The sequence below is a fragment of the Pongo pygmaeus genome, chromosome 18 (genome assembly GCF_028885625.2).
Source record: "Pongo pygmaeus isolate AG05252 chromosome 18, NHGRI_mPonPyg2-v2.0_pri, whole genome shotgun sequence".
Classification (NCBI taxonomy): domain Eukaryota; kingdom Metazoa; phylum Chordata; class Mammalia; order Primates; family Hominidae; genus Pongo; species Pongo pygmaeus.
In genome coordinates, this window is record NC_072391.2 from 23,905,026 (window position 1) to 23,919,671 (window position 14,646).

Genomic DNA, 14,646 nt, shown 5'->3' on the forward strand with positions numbered 1-14,646 from the left:
GTGAGGGTGCCGTGGAGTGTGGTGTCAGTGTGGGGGTGTCGTGGGTCTGCACCGACATGGTGTCAAGTGTGGGGGTACCGTGGGACATGGCGTCAAGTGTGGGGGTGTCGTGGGACGTGGTGTCAAGTGTGGGGGTGCCGTGGGGTGTGGTGTTAAGTGTGGGGGTGCCGTGGGGCATGGTGTCAAGTGTGTGGGGATGCCGTGGGGTGTGGTGTTAAGTGTGGGGCTGCCGTGGGGCGTGGTGTCAGTGTGGGGGTGCCGTGGGGCATGGTGTTAAGTGTGGGGGTGCCGTGGGGCATGGTGTCAAGTGTGGGGGTGCCGTGGGACATGGTGTCAAGTGTGTGGGGATGCCATGGGGTGTGGTGTCAGTGTGGGGGTGCCGTGGGGCATGGTGTTAAGTGTGGGGGTGCCATGGGGTGTGGTGTCAAGTGTGGGGGTGCCGTGGGACGTGGCGTTAAGTGTGGGGGTGCCGTGGGGCGTGGCGTTAAGTGTGGGGGTGCCATGGGACGTTCCGTCAAGTGTGGGGGTACCGTGGGACGTGGTGTCAAGTGAGGGGTGCCGTGGGACGTGGTGTCACTGTGGGGGTGCCCTGGAACGTGGCGTCAAGTGTGGGGGTGTCGTGGGACATGGTGTCAAGTGTGGGGGTGCCGTGGGGCATGGTGTTAAGTGTGGGGGTGCCATGGGGCTGCACCGACGTGGTGTCAAGTGAGGGCTGAAGAGCTTTATGTTCACTCTCTGACCAGGGGCTTCGGGGTGTGCAGGTGGCCCCACAGCACGGGAGCCTGGCAGGGCCACAGGCGAGCAGCCCACACGCTGACACTGGGGCCATCCCCCTGGGCGGCCCTCGGGCACTCAGGACTCTTTGCAGACACCCTCATGCCTGGGTCCCGCACACACAGTTAAATGCCGGCTTGGGGGCAGTGGGGAGGGACAGCAGGGCACCCCCGGCAGGGCAGCCCACGCCCACAATGCAGGCATCCCGAGAGTTCATAGGCAAGGGTTTCAGAAGGTGGGGAGGCCGAGGTTGTGGCAAAGTCATAAATCGGTACATGGAGGCCGTACGTCGGTTTGACCTGAGAAGGCAGACATCACAACGTGTGGCCCACGGGTCAGATATAGAGCGTTTTTGATTTGCGATTGGTTAAGGAGGAGAAGCTTTGTCCAAACAATTGAGATCAGCAGAAAAGAATGTTGGCTCTGGCCCACGGGCATGACCTCCCCGGCCCCTGAGGAAGAAATTCAGAATAGAGCCGGGTTCAGGGTTCGGGCCTGTGATCCCCCCTGCATTTGTGGTCTGTGTTGGTAGATCTGTTTGGTGAGGGTCTCAGTTTTTGAAAAACAATTTAGGAACATATGTTAAGATGCTATTTTTAACCTGTGTAGGGAATAAATATCTCCTGACTAATTTTTTGGCTATTATTTTATTATTTATTTTGCTTATTAGGTGATTTACCTCTCAAGGCTGGCAAGGTGTCTGGAATATTTTTGAAGGAACTCTAAGGTTTTTTAATCATTTAGGTGGGTGGGGCCTAAGCGGGGTCCCTGCTCCATCCGAGGTTCTGCACCAGGTCACATGCTGCAGGGGTGCCGTCGGTTCTGCCATCCACGTCTTAGCGCCAGGCATTCTGCCCGTCCATCCCGCCCTCCCACAGGCAGGGACAAGCCCTGAGGAATAGGCCTTGGCCTCCACGGAGCCTCAGGAGCTGGAGCTCAGGGCCGGGCCAGGCAGAGCCCCTGAAGCATGGATGAGTCTGTGTTTATCCCATCCATTCAGTGCCATTCAGGCTGGAGCAAATACAGGGACAGTGGTACACACAGGTAGGCACACATAGCCGCACACACACACAGGCGGTGCACACACAGGCAGACATGCACACACAGTCGCATGTACAGACAGGCGGACAAACACATACACAGGTGGACACACACAGCCACGTGCACAGACAAGCAGACACAGTTGCACACACACACAGAAGGACATGCACACAGCCACACACAGACAGGCAGACACACAGCCGTGTGCACACAGATGGACATGCACACACAGTCACACGCCCACACAGACACATAGCCACATGCACAGAGAGGCAGACACACACAGACGAACATGCACACACAGGCGAACATGCACACAGCTGCACACAGGTGGACACGTACACACAAGCGGATACACACAGTCACATGCACACACAGGTGGACATACAGTCGCATGCACATAGGTGGACACAGCCACACACACAGATAGACACACAGTTGCACGCACACAGGCAGACACACAGCCACACACACAGGTGGACACACAGCTACACACAGGCGGACACGCACACAGCAGCAGCACAGATGGACACACATAGTCGCATACATGCATAGGCAGACACACATACACACAGTTGCACGCACACAGGTAGACACACAGCCACACACACAGGAGGACACATAGCTGCACACACACACAGCAGCACAGATGGACACACACACAGCCAGATGCACAGATGGACACAGGCGGACACACACACAAGTGGACATGCACACAAAGCAGCCTGCTCACACAGGTGGACTCACACAGGTGGACACACACAGCCGCACACACAAACCGCATGCACACACAGGCAGACAGACACACAGTTGTACGCACAGACAGGTGGACACACACCCACAGTCGTGCACACAGACAGGTGGACAGACACACAGCAGCACACAGAGACAGACGGATCTAGAGAGACAGGTGGACCCGCACGGCAGCCTTGCTGTCTGTTCTGCTAGAAGCCCCCGTGAGCCTTGCTCTCTGTGTGAGTCTTGCCCTCTGTGTGAGCCTTGCCCTCTGCGTGAGCCTTGCCCTCTGCGTGAGTCTTGCTCCCTGTGTGAGTCTTGCCCTCTGTGTGAGTCTTGCTCCCTGTGTGAGTCTTGCCCTCTGTGTGAGTCTTGCTCCCTGTGTGAGTCTTCCCTTCTGTATGAGTCTTGCTCCCTGTGTGATTCTTGCCCTCTGTGTGACTCTTGCTCCCTGTGTGAGTCTTCCCCTCTATGTGAGTCTTGCTCCCTGTGTGTCTTCCCCTCTGTGTGAGTCTTGCTTCCTGTGTGAGTCTTCCCCTCTGTGTGAGTCTTGCTCCCTGTGTGAGTCTTGCCCTCTGTGTGAGTCTTCCCCTCTGTGTGAGCCTTCCCCTCTGTGTGAGCCTTCCCCTCTGTGTGAGTCTTGCTCCCTGTGTGAGTCTTGCCCTCTGTGTGAGTCTTCCCCTCTGTGTGAGCCTTCCCCTCTGTGTGAGCCTTCCCCTCTGTGTGAGCCTTGCTCCCTGTGTGAGTCTTGCCCTCTGTGTGAGTCTTCCCCTCTGTGTGAGTCTTGCCCTCTGCGGAGTCTTGCCCTCTGCGTGAGTCTTGCCCTCTGCGTGAGTCTTCCCCTCTGTGTGAGTCTTGCCCTCTGCGGAGTCTTGCCCTCTGCGTGAGTCTTGCCCTCTGTGTGAGTCTTGCCCTCTGTGTGAGTCTTGCTCTCTGTGTGAGTCTTGCCCTCTGTGTGAGTTTTGCTCTCTCCTGCAGGCCTCCATCCGGCCTCGCCCGAGGGGAGGTAAAGGCAGTGGCCCCTGCTCGGGAGACAGCTGTGCTTCCCCTCTGCTTTGTCCTGACAGACACACATGAGCAGCCTGCAGCGTCACGCCTTTGGGGGTCAGCTTCACTGAATGGCTGTCTCCCACACGATTAGACCCCTCACTTCTGAGGCAGCGACCTGGTCTCAGCAGAGCCGAAAGCCTGGGCAGCCACATGGCGCCGAATGGTCAGGCGGGCAGCTCTCCTGGAGGAAGGCCACAGCTGGGACTCTGCGTCCCAGGGGTGGGGTGGTTGGTTGGACGTGCCCATCGGCCAGGGCAGGGCAGAGCCGCCTGCTCCCTTTGTCCTCTAGGCTTTCCCTGGGCTGCGCGGCCCTGGTGGCCTGTGGGAGCAGCGCCACAGCCTCTGCCACCCCGTCCTCATGCCTTGCAGGGCAAAGTGCACCTGGAGCTGCGGCTGAGCGAGGTCATCACAGACACTGGGGTCGTCTGCCACAAGCTCGCCACACGGTAAGACACGTCCTCACCAGGGACTGAGCGCGCAGCGAGTGGCACATCTGGCTCCCGAGGAGCACACAGGGGTTTTCAAACCAACGCACAAGAATTTCCAGAGCCGGTGGCTCCCCAGAATGACACTGTTTAGAGGTTCTGGCCCTCCAAGGATGACGCTGTTTTAGAGGTCTTGAACCCCCAGGATGATGCTGTTTTAGAGGTTCCGGCCCCACAAGATGACAGTTTTAGATGTCCTGGCCGCCCAGGATGACGCTGTTTTAGAGATTCTGGCCACCAGGATGATGCTGTTTTAGAGGTGCTGGCCCCCTAGGATGATGCTGTTTTAGGGGTCTCGGCCCCCAGGATGATGCTGTTTTAGAAGTTCTGGCCCCTCTCCAGGATGATGCTGTTTTAGGGGTCCTGGCCCCCAGGATGACACTATTTTAGAGATTCCGGCCCCCCAGGATGATGCTCTTTTAGACGTCCTGGCCCCCAGGATGACACTGTTTTAGAGGTCCTGGCCCCAGGATGACACTGTTTTAGAGGTTCTGGCTCCCAGATGACGCTGTTTTAGAGATCCTGGCTCCAGGATGATGCTGTTTTAGGGGTCTTGGCCCCCAGGATGATGCTGTTTTAGAAGTTCTGGTCCCCCTCCAGGATGATGCTGTTTTAGAGGTTCTGGCCCCCAGGATGATGCTGTTTTAGGGGTCTTGGCCCCCAGGATGACGCTGTTTTAGAGGTCCTGGCCGCCCAGGACGATGCTGTTTTAGAGGTTCTGGCCCCAGGATGACGCTGTTTTAGAGGTTCTGGCCCCAGGATGATGCTGTTTTAGAGGCTGTGGCCCCCCAGGATGATGCTGTTTTAGGGGTCTTGGCCCCCAGGATGACATTATTTTAGAGGTCCTGGCCCCAGGATGATGCTGTTTTAGAAGTTCTGGTTCCCCTCCAGGATGACGCTGTTTTAGAGGTTCTGGCCCCAGGATGATACTGTTTTAGAGGTTCTGGCCCCCCAGGATGATACTGTTTTAGAGGTTCTGGCCCCCCAGGATGATGCTGTTTTAGGGGTCTTGGCCCCCAGGATGATGCTGTTTTAGAGGTCGTGGCCGCAAGATGATGCTGTTGGTCCTGGCCATGGGATGATGCTGTTTTAGAAGTTCTGGCCCCCCTCCAGGATGATGCTGTTTTAGGGGTCCTGGCCCCCAGGATGACGCCGTTTTAGAGATTCTGGCCCCCCAGGATGATGCTCTTTTAGACGTCCTGGCCTCCAGGATGACACTGTTTTAGAGGTCCTGGTCCCAGGATGACACTGTTTTAGAGGTTCTGGCTCCCAGATGACACTGTTTTAGAGGTCCTGGCTCCAGGATGACGCTGTTTTAGGGGTCTTGGCCCCCAGGATGATGCTGTTTTAGTAGTTCTGGTCCCCCTCCAGGATGACGCAGTTTTAGAGGTTCTGACCCCCCAGGATGATGCTGTTTTAGGGGTCTTGGCCCCCAGGATGATGCAGTTTTAGAGGTTCTGACCCCCCAGGATGATGCTGTTTTAGGGGTCTTGGCCCCCAGGATGACGCTGTTTTAGAGGTCCTGGCCCCAGGATGATGCTGTTTTAGAAGTTCTGGTCCCCCTCCAGGATGACACTGTTTTAGGGTCCTGGCTCCCAGGATGACGCTGATTTAGAGGTTCTGGCTCCCAGATGACACCGTTTCAGAGGTTCTGGCTCACAGATGATGCTGTTTTAGGGGTCCTGGCTCCCAGGATGACGCTGTTTTAGAGATTCTGGTCCCCCAGGATGATGCTCTTTTAGACGTCCTGGCCCCCAGGATGACACTGTTTTGGAGGTCCTGGCTCCCAGATGACGCTGTTTTAGGGGTCCTGTCTCCCAGATGATGCTGTTTTAGGGGCCCTGGCCCCCGGGATGGTGCTGTTTTAGGGGTCCTGCCCCCCACCCCCCCAATGACACTGCTTTAGATGTCCTGTCACACACTCCCGGCGTCCTCGCTAAAGCACATGCTCACCTTAGAGGTGTTGTTTTGGGCTTTTGCAAATGGCCAGCGTGATTCAGCATCACACCGAGGCAGAGTGGCTGGTGTGGCCCTCCCTGCCTTCCAGTGAGGAAACTGCATCTCACAGCTTGAACTCAGGCCTCCTGCCCAACCCAGAGCTGTCTCACCATTTGCCCGGGTGTCCGCGTGCCCTCCTGATGCCGTCTCTGCTTCTCTCCTCAGCATCGTCGAGTGCCAGGGTCTCCCCATCGTGAACGGACAGTGTGACCCCTACGCCACCGTGACGCTGGCAGGACCCTTCAGGCAAGTTGCCTCACACCTCAGGTTTCTGTTCTGGTCCTGGGGGGCTAGGTTCCAGCTCTGAAATCATGAGACCACTGCCTCATTTGGGAGGAGGCAGGAGGTTGTGCTTTGAGGTAGAATATGAAGTTTTACTTCCTTTTGTTTTCTTTATTGCTCTAAAATTGCTTTGTAGAAAATGAAGGCTTCGTGCCCTTCACGCTGGGTATTTTTGGCTCAGTAAAGGTTCCTGATTTGCATACCATCTGGAATTGGAGACCAGCAGAAATATTTATAAAATAAATAAAGGCAATAAGTGACTTGTGCATTTGAGAGCTCAGTTTTACGACTGAGAGACTTGGAATCAGCAGCGTTGCTTTAATCTCAATCCTTTCTCTCTCGATAACAGATCAGAAGCAAAGAAGACGAAAGTGAAGAGGAAGACCAACAACCCCCAGTTCGATGAAGTGTTTTATTTTGAGGTTGGTATCTTCGTGGGTCAACGTCAAGTGGAAACTCTGCACCTGAGACACGTTGGCAGAAAGTCTGGATCAGAACGATCTCGGTCTCTTCCCTCTGGAAGGAACTTCCAGAGAGGAGCCAGCCCCGCCGGCCGGCCCTGGGTTCCCTCCAGAGAGAAGCCAGCCCAGCCATGGAAGTTCCTTCCAGAGAAGAGCAAACCCGGCCGGCCGGCCGGTCCGCCCTGGGATCAGAACGATCTCCATTTCTTCCCTCTGGAAGTTCTTTCCAGAGAGGAGCGAGCCCCGCCGGCCGGCCCTGGGTTCCTTCCAGAGAGGACTGAGCCCAGCCAGCCAGCCCTGGGGATTGGACCCGTGGCCCCAGGACCTTTCCCTCCTCTCCCGAGAGAGAAAGGCCATTCGTTATCTCCCTAACTGGCCCAGATTTGAGTTAAAAGATGACAGATTAATGCTTTCCAAATTACCAGGACCTTGGGGGTTTTTGTTTTTTTGGCTGCTCCGCCCAGGCATCCCTGAGCAGGCGGAAGACTTGTTCCAGTGGAAATAGGCAGGGTTTTGAAACAAAGGGGAAAGGATTCAGACACAGAGATCCTCTCAGATCATGAAGCACCAAAATCCGTGAAAAGGAGGGTACAAGGGTGCCCCTGGTGGAGTGGGACCCGCCGCGCGGTTTTGGGACAGCTGCATCTCGTGGAGTGAGGGCCTGCCATGTGGCTGGTGCAATTTTGGGACAGCTGCATCTCGTGGAGTGAGGACCTGCCATGTGGCCGGCGCGGTTTGGAGACGGCTATGTGCAGGGCCTTTAGGCAGATGCTCTTCCCATCCACAGATGTTCCCCTGCACAGGCCCTGGAGATGTGAGGATGGATGAGGCCTCTGTGGCAAGAGCATGGCCAGTCACGCCTGAGGGGTCGGGCGGGCTCCCCTGAGCCATGATGGCTGAGTGGGGCTCGATGCATGCAGCTCTCAGGGGACCGTAGGAGAGTGGACCTACCGGTCAGTGGGTCCTGACTGAGCAGGACCCACTGGCACTGCTGAGGCTCAAAAGGGCCCCACAGGCAGAGGTGGGAGCTTGGTGTCCGAAGCCAGAGCCAGGTTTTCAGGGCCACTGTGAGGAGGGCTTTGGAGGTGGAATCTTTTCTCTGTCTCAAATGGAAGCCTCACTTATAGACAGGCAGAGAAGATGGTTTTGCCAGAGTGAGGGAAGGCAGGGAGCTGCCAGGCTCCCAGGGGCCGGGTGGGCCCTGTTGGTGGTGCAGGACCTGCACCATCCTGCAGCATGGACCGAGTTCCAGGTGGCAGCTCCCCCCACCTCGGTTGCTGGCTCGGCTGCCACACACAGAGCTGTCATACACACAGTGGGGTAGAGCTCGCCCACTGCCCGGCCACACACGGGTGCTCATCACACTTGCAGTGTTCTCACACCGTTTCTACCGTGTGCACTCCTGTTTCACTCTGTAAAGACGTGGGTCTCAGCCTACTCGAGCAATTTAGTGACCACAGACAGTCTGAAAACCATGGTCTGCATCACCACCTGTGGGGCTCCAGGGAAGGCCCGGACCTCGCTGACCGCTGCTATGTGGGACATGCGGGGCCCTGCTCTTTGGGCTCTGTGACCTTTCACTCCATCTCCACCCCTTCCTTAGCAGCCACGGACCTCTTTCACCAGAACCCTGTCTCTTTCGGCTTCAGCTGCTTCTGACCCAGCTGGAGGCCGAGCCCCAGGGAGGGAGCGTGTCCCCCGCAGGGTGTGATCAGACAGCCACCTACTGGGAGCAGACCCAGGAAAACAGATGTTCCGTTTCCATGGGAAGCAGCATCTGTACCATTTTCTTCCAGTAGACACATTAAGGCCCTTTAACTCTCTAAATGAGATTAAATAATCTCATAAATTTGGTAGGAGCTGCCTTCATTCACTCAACAGATGTGTCAGGTGCCAGCACCATGCTGATCATCAGCTGGTGATAAGATGTGGGAGAAAACAGAGGAGTCCGAGGCCACCACACCAGGCCAGCGTGGTAGGGATGCAAACAGACAAGCCCCTACAATAGCTCCCGACCTGCCCTGCAGAGACGGTGTGAGGCAGGGGCACTGAGGGCTTCCTGGAGGAGACATTGCCTGACCTGCTCTGCAGAGAGGGCGTGAGGCAGGGGCACTGGGGGCTTCCTGGAGGAGGCATTGCCTGACCTGCTCTGCAGAGAGGGCGTGAGGCAGGGGAGCCGGGGGCTTCCTGGAGGAGGCATTGCCTGACCTGCTCTGCAGAGAGGGCGTGAGGCAGGGACACGAGGGGCTTCCTGGAGGAGGCATTGCCTGACCTGCTCTGCAGACAGGGCGTGAGGCAGGGGAGCTGGGGGCTTCCTGGAGGAGGCATTGCCTGACCTGCTCTGCAGAGAGGGCGTGAGGCAGGGGAGCCGGGGGCTTCCTGGAGGAGGCATTGCCTGACCTGCTCTGCAGACAGGGCGTGAGGCAGGGACACCAGGGGCTTCCTGGAGGAGGCATTGCCTGACCTGCCCTGCAGAGAGGGCGTGAGGCAGGGGAGCCAGGGGCTTCCTGGAGGAGGCATTGCCTGACCTGCTCTGCAGAGAGGGCGTGAGGCAGGGCAGCCGGGGGCCTCCTGGAGGAGGCATTGCGTGACCTGCTCTGCAGACAGGGCGTGAGGCAGGGGCACCAGGGGCTTCCTGGAGGAGGCATTGCCTGACCTGCCCTGCAGAGAGGGCATGAGGCAGGGACACCAGGGGCTTCCTGGAGGAGGCATTGCCTGACCTGCTCTGCAGACAGGGTGTGAGGCAGGGGAGCCGGGGTCTTCCTGGAGGAGGCATTGCCTGACCTGAGTTTCATGACATGGGGAGGTTGGGGGGAAGCAAATTTGAGGACAGTGGTGTATAGGTCGGGAAGGAGGAGGCATCAGCAGCCCTCAACCCGAAGCAGAGAACTGCCCCTGCGTGATCTTCACCTCAGTTTACCAATCAGGAAGTGCAAGCTCAGAGGTTAGGCAGTTTTAGCAACATGATTTTGGTGTCAAGCCCTACATCAGAACTTAGAGCTAAGAGCTCCTGAGCCAGCATCACTGCTGAGGCCCGGTGAAGGTGGGGCAGGGAGGGAGGCCGGGCAGGAGGGAGCCCTTCTTGTAAACGCAGGTGACCTGGTGCACGGCTGATGGTGGTTAAATCAGAACTCCAGGTGGTAACCGACTGTGGTCTCCTGGAGCCCGTGGGGCGGGCTCCTGCTCTGCTGCAAGGGCCCTGCTGGCTGGCGGCGGGGTCCCGGAGCCTCGACCCTTCACGCCTTCACTTCCTTTCTGTTCTAAGGAACCCACGGTGCGGAGGTATCAGGAGGAAGGTAGCAGCTTCTTGACTTTCCACCGTCTGACCCTCCCCAGAGTGCTGGGGTCTGTTAGGGGCTGGCCAGGTTCAGGCACCACAGACCTCGCGCTTTTCACTTCCTGTTGGCAAATAGAGCCTTGAGGTGGGGCCACGGGAGGGTGGCGCTGCTTCGTCTCCATGGCAGAGGGGACCCTCCCTCCCTCACGGGGTGGCAGGCCCAGAGCAGGCACAGGTGAGGGACGTTTAGGTCCCCAGAGCCCGGCACCCATCAGGAGCCGCTGGGAGAGTCCAGCCGTGGCCATGAACAGCCTTGGGGTAGGTCTCACCTGGGTCTGCCCCTCCAGGGGCACTGTGAGTAGGAAATGCTGGCACTCAGGAAGCCAGGCCTGAATCCCGAATCCCGCCTGGCGCCTTCCTGGTTGTGGCCCTTGAGTGGCGTGTGGCTAAGCGCAGAGGGTAGGGCAGCCCGGGGCCTAGGTCCGCATATACCCCCGCCTGGTGGCACCGTGGTCTCAGCACTTTCTCTCTCGTCTGACTCCAGGTGACCCGGCCCTGTAGCTACAGCAAGAAGTCCCACTTTGACTTTGAGGAGGAAGACGTGGACAAGCTCAAAATCAGGTGAGAAAACCAGGCTCCATGTCCCCAACTTGGCAGTTTTTACCCAAACTCCTCAGCTCTTTTGTTCTTTGTTACTAAATATAGGGTCATAGATAGAAATGAATTTCCATTTTCTTGGTAATTTTCACAACAGGATGTTAGAAGTTGTAGTTGAATTGACAGCCTGTGGGTGGTGTTAGGGCTCACCTTGCAATACCTGCGAAGAGGCGAAGGCCAGAGGTCCACATCCCTCTGGCCGTAAGGCTTCATCCACCTGGAGTGACGGGGGCTGCAGCCGTTCTTAAGGTCTTGTTCTAAGCCCTCCGCCTTCCATGGGTTCAGGCCTCACTCAGAGGTTGCAGGGACTGGCGGGTCAGCACGGCGCCTGGCCCTGACCGAGCAGGACCCAACGGCACTGCTGAGACTCTCAGCTGGGCGGCCTCTGTGGAGACCCTGTCCCCTTTGACTCGAGTGAAACGCTCTCACCTGGCATCCTGGGTTCATGTTTCCTGCGTATGGTCATAGAAGCTGCATCTTCAGCCTTTGCCCATGGAGCCCCCACCGCCCTTTCCTGGCTCCTCAATGCCTCACACGGGAAATGGGGAAATCGCTTGTGGGTTCACGCAGGTCAGGACGCGATCTCAGGCCCAGGATTTAGACAGCCCCACGATCCCGCTGACTCAGAGTTCTGGGGAGGGCGGGCGTCAGAATGTGCCCTTCACAAACCCCGGCGGGTTCCCTCCTCCCAGTGAAAATAAGCTGGATTCCTGCTTGTTTTTGAACGTAGCCTCTGTTCCTTCTGTACCAATGAATGCCCCCATCCCCTATGAAGAGGCAGATGAGCCTCCCCTGAAGCCCCCGAATCTTTCCATGCTGGACAGAGAAGGAAGGAAACGGCTCCCTCCTGACCCTCCCCAGCCGGCCCTGAGACCCCGAGCCTGGGATGTCCCCAATCCTGGGCTGACCCCGAGCCTGGGATGTCCCCCAAGCCTGGGATGTCCCCGAGCCTGGGCTGAATCAGAGCCTGGGATGTCCCCAAGCCTGGGCTGACCCCGAGCCTGGGATGACCCCGAGCCTGGGATGCCCCCAAGCCTGGTATTCTCCCGAGCCTGGGATGTCCCTGAGCCTAGGATTCTCCCGAGTCTGGGCTGACCCCGAGCCTGGGATTCTCCCGAGCCTGGGATGCTCCCTGAGCCTGGGATGTCCCCGAGCCTGGGCTGATCCTGAGCCTGAGACTCTCCCAAGCCTGGGATTCTCCCGAGCGTGGGATGCTCCCTGAGCCTGGGATGCTCCCGAGCCTGGGATGCTCCCGAGCCTGGGATGTCCCCGAGCCTGGGCTGACCCGGAGCCTGCGATTCTCCCGAGCCTGGGATTCTTCCGAGCCTGGGATTCTCCCGAGCCTGGGATGTCCCCGAGCCTGGGATGTCCCCGAGCCTGGGATGTCCGCGAGCCTGGGATGTCCCTGAGCCTGGGATGTCCCTGAGCCTAGGATGCACCTGCTTTCTTTAGGTCATTTTGGAGAATGTGCTGGCCATCAAATCCCTGGTCACGCTCCTTCCCAGGGGCTGACACTGCCCCGGGGGGACCCTTAATGGGACACGTGGAGCCGGTGCGTGGCTCAGGCCCTACGGCTGCTGGGAGGCGTGGTTTTGTGGTTGAGAACCGTAGGAATGTCCCTGATGTTATCGGTCAGATCCGCCTCCGATAGTTGTCTCCATCCTTAACCATAGAATGTCCCTGATGTGGTCAGTCAGATCCACCTCCTGAGGGGTCAGGGTCCTGAACCATGGGAATGTCCCTGACGTGGTCGGTCAGATCCCAGCTCCTGAGGGGTCAGGGTCCTGAACCATGGGAATGTCCCTGACGTGGTCGGTCAGATCCAGCTCCTGAGGGGTCAGGGTCCTGAACCGTAGGAATGTCCCTGATGTGATTGGTCAGATCCACCTCCTCAGGGGTCAGGGTCCTGAACCATAGGAATGTCCCTGATGTGGTCGGTCAGATCTGCCTCCCATAGGGTCTCGGTCCTGAACTGTAGGAATGTCCCTGGCGTGGTCAGTCAGATCTGCCTTCCCCAGGGACTCACGCCAGCCCCTTTTTCAAGAGAAGGAAGCGCCATCATTGGTTTCTTTTTACACCAAGCTTTGAATTCAGGAGTGAAGTCCTAGTTATTAAATTTTTTAAAAGCACACAAAACATGTTTTAAATATTTCCCTTATTAAAGGCAAATGCGCCTCCCTGGCCACTCGGCACATTTTTTTAAAGTGTTCATGGGCAGATCAGCGGTCCCCTCATGTTCCTTCTGAAAGGAACGTGCTGTGGGTTCCTGTGCAGCCTGTCAGCCCTCCCCGGCCCAGACGCCAGTGCCTCTGCGATGCCACTGCCCTGCAGGATTCGCAAGGGTAACAGAATCCCCGGCCTTCTGGAATCTTCTCCCTCCAGGGGGATGCCCCTGATAGCCACAGTGTGGTTAGGCCTGCTGAGTTTTAACCCCTGGGTAGGGCCGGCCACGTGTAACTGTGTGGTTTCAGGCCCGTGGGTAGGGCTGGCCACGTATGAGTTCAGGTGTTTCAGGCCTATGAGTGGGTCCTGGCCACGAGGGACTGGGGTACCAGCCCTGTAGACTTGTTGCAGCCGGGGATGCTGTGTGTCTGTCAGAATTTCACAGTCCCAGGTCTGTGGACACGTACTGTCCCACACTAGGACAGAACATTAGTGGGAGCCGCTGCCATGTTAGACATTAGCAGAAGCTTCACAATGCTGGGCCTGGGCTAGTCACGGTGATTCGTGGACCATGCTGTGGTTTATGGCCACAGTTCTCCCCCCGCTGTGGTGTGCGTGGCCCCTGAATCCACTTTGTGCCCCTAGATCATGAGCAATCCATGGAGACAGGGTTCTACATTCAGGGGCAGGGCATTCACAAGAACCCAGTTTTGTTTTGAGGCACATTTTCGTGTGACGAAAGCACAGAGCCCCTGGATGTTGAATCAGGCAGCCCATCCTCCACAGGCACCCTCCTCTCTACGGGCCCAAGTTCTCCATCATCCCCTGGATGTTGAATCGGGCAGCCCGACCTCCATGGGCACCCTCCTCTCTACGGGCCCAAGTTCTCTATCATCCCCTGCATTGAGCCCTGCAGATGGAGGCTGTTGGGCTGCATGCTGGGGCGGTGCGAGAGGCACATGCCGCAGGGCCCGGAGGGTCTCACTTGCCCGCCGTGCACAGACTGCTGGTGCTGGGCCTGTTGTGGGCAAAGGGGACAGATGGTGCTGGAGCCAAGAGCGGCAGCAGCCACATAGCTCCTGGGTGCACACAGCGACTCCTGGCTCCCTCCCGGCACAGAGCCTGGGGTCATGTAGCTCCTGGGTGCACGCAGCGACGCCTGGCTCCCTTCTGCCGCAGAGCCTGGGGTCATGTAGCTGCTGGGTGTACGCAGCAATGCCCAGCTCCCTCCTATGTAAGAGCCTGGGGTCATGTAGCTCTTGGGTGCACGCAGCGACGCCCAGGCTCCCTCCTATCTAAGAGCCTGGGTCTGAGTCCGGGCCCATGGCCTTCCGCCTTCCTCTGCCTGCCCATTACCACTGGGAGACACTCATCTTTATTCCAAAGCCACAGGCTGGTCTGACGTGTTTTAAATGTGCCCCGTGGGCTGAGCCTTGATGGAGACTCTGGGAGGCGCTGCAGGCTCCACTCTGCTCCTGGGGGAACAAAGCGTGGCCTGTAATCTCTGCTTCACCCGGGCTGCCCGCCATCAGCTAGAGCTGTACCAATGCTGTTTTTCAGAGTCGACCTTTGGAATGCCAGTAACCTGAAGTTTGGAGATGAATTCCTGGGAGAACTAAAGATCCCGTTGAAAGTCCTGCGGCAGTCCAGCTCCTAGGAGGCGTGGTAAGATGATGTTGCACCTGCAGACTTCAGCATCTCTGAGAGCCACAAAAACACGTGC

At 57.8% G+C, this 14,646-nt stretch overlaps 1 protein-coding gene across 1 annotated transcript in view; it reads left to right on the forward strand.

Annotated features, from left to right (window-relative positions):
• Positions 1–14,646, forward strand: part of LOC129016291 (ras GTPase-activating protein 3-like) — a 121,796-nt gene that overhangs the window by 76,341 nt on the left and 30,809 nt on the right. The window contains 5 exon segments of the mRNA XM_054455594.2: positions 3,970–4,046; positions 6,249–6,329; positions 6,715–6,787; positions 10,648–10,724; positions 14,484–14,588. Coding sequence (XP_054311569.2) covers positions 3,970–4,046; positions 6,249–6,329; positions 6,715–6,787; positions 10,648–10,724; positions 14,484–14,588 — 413 coding nt within the window.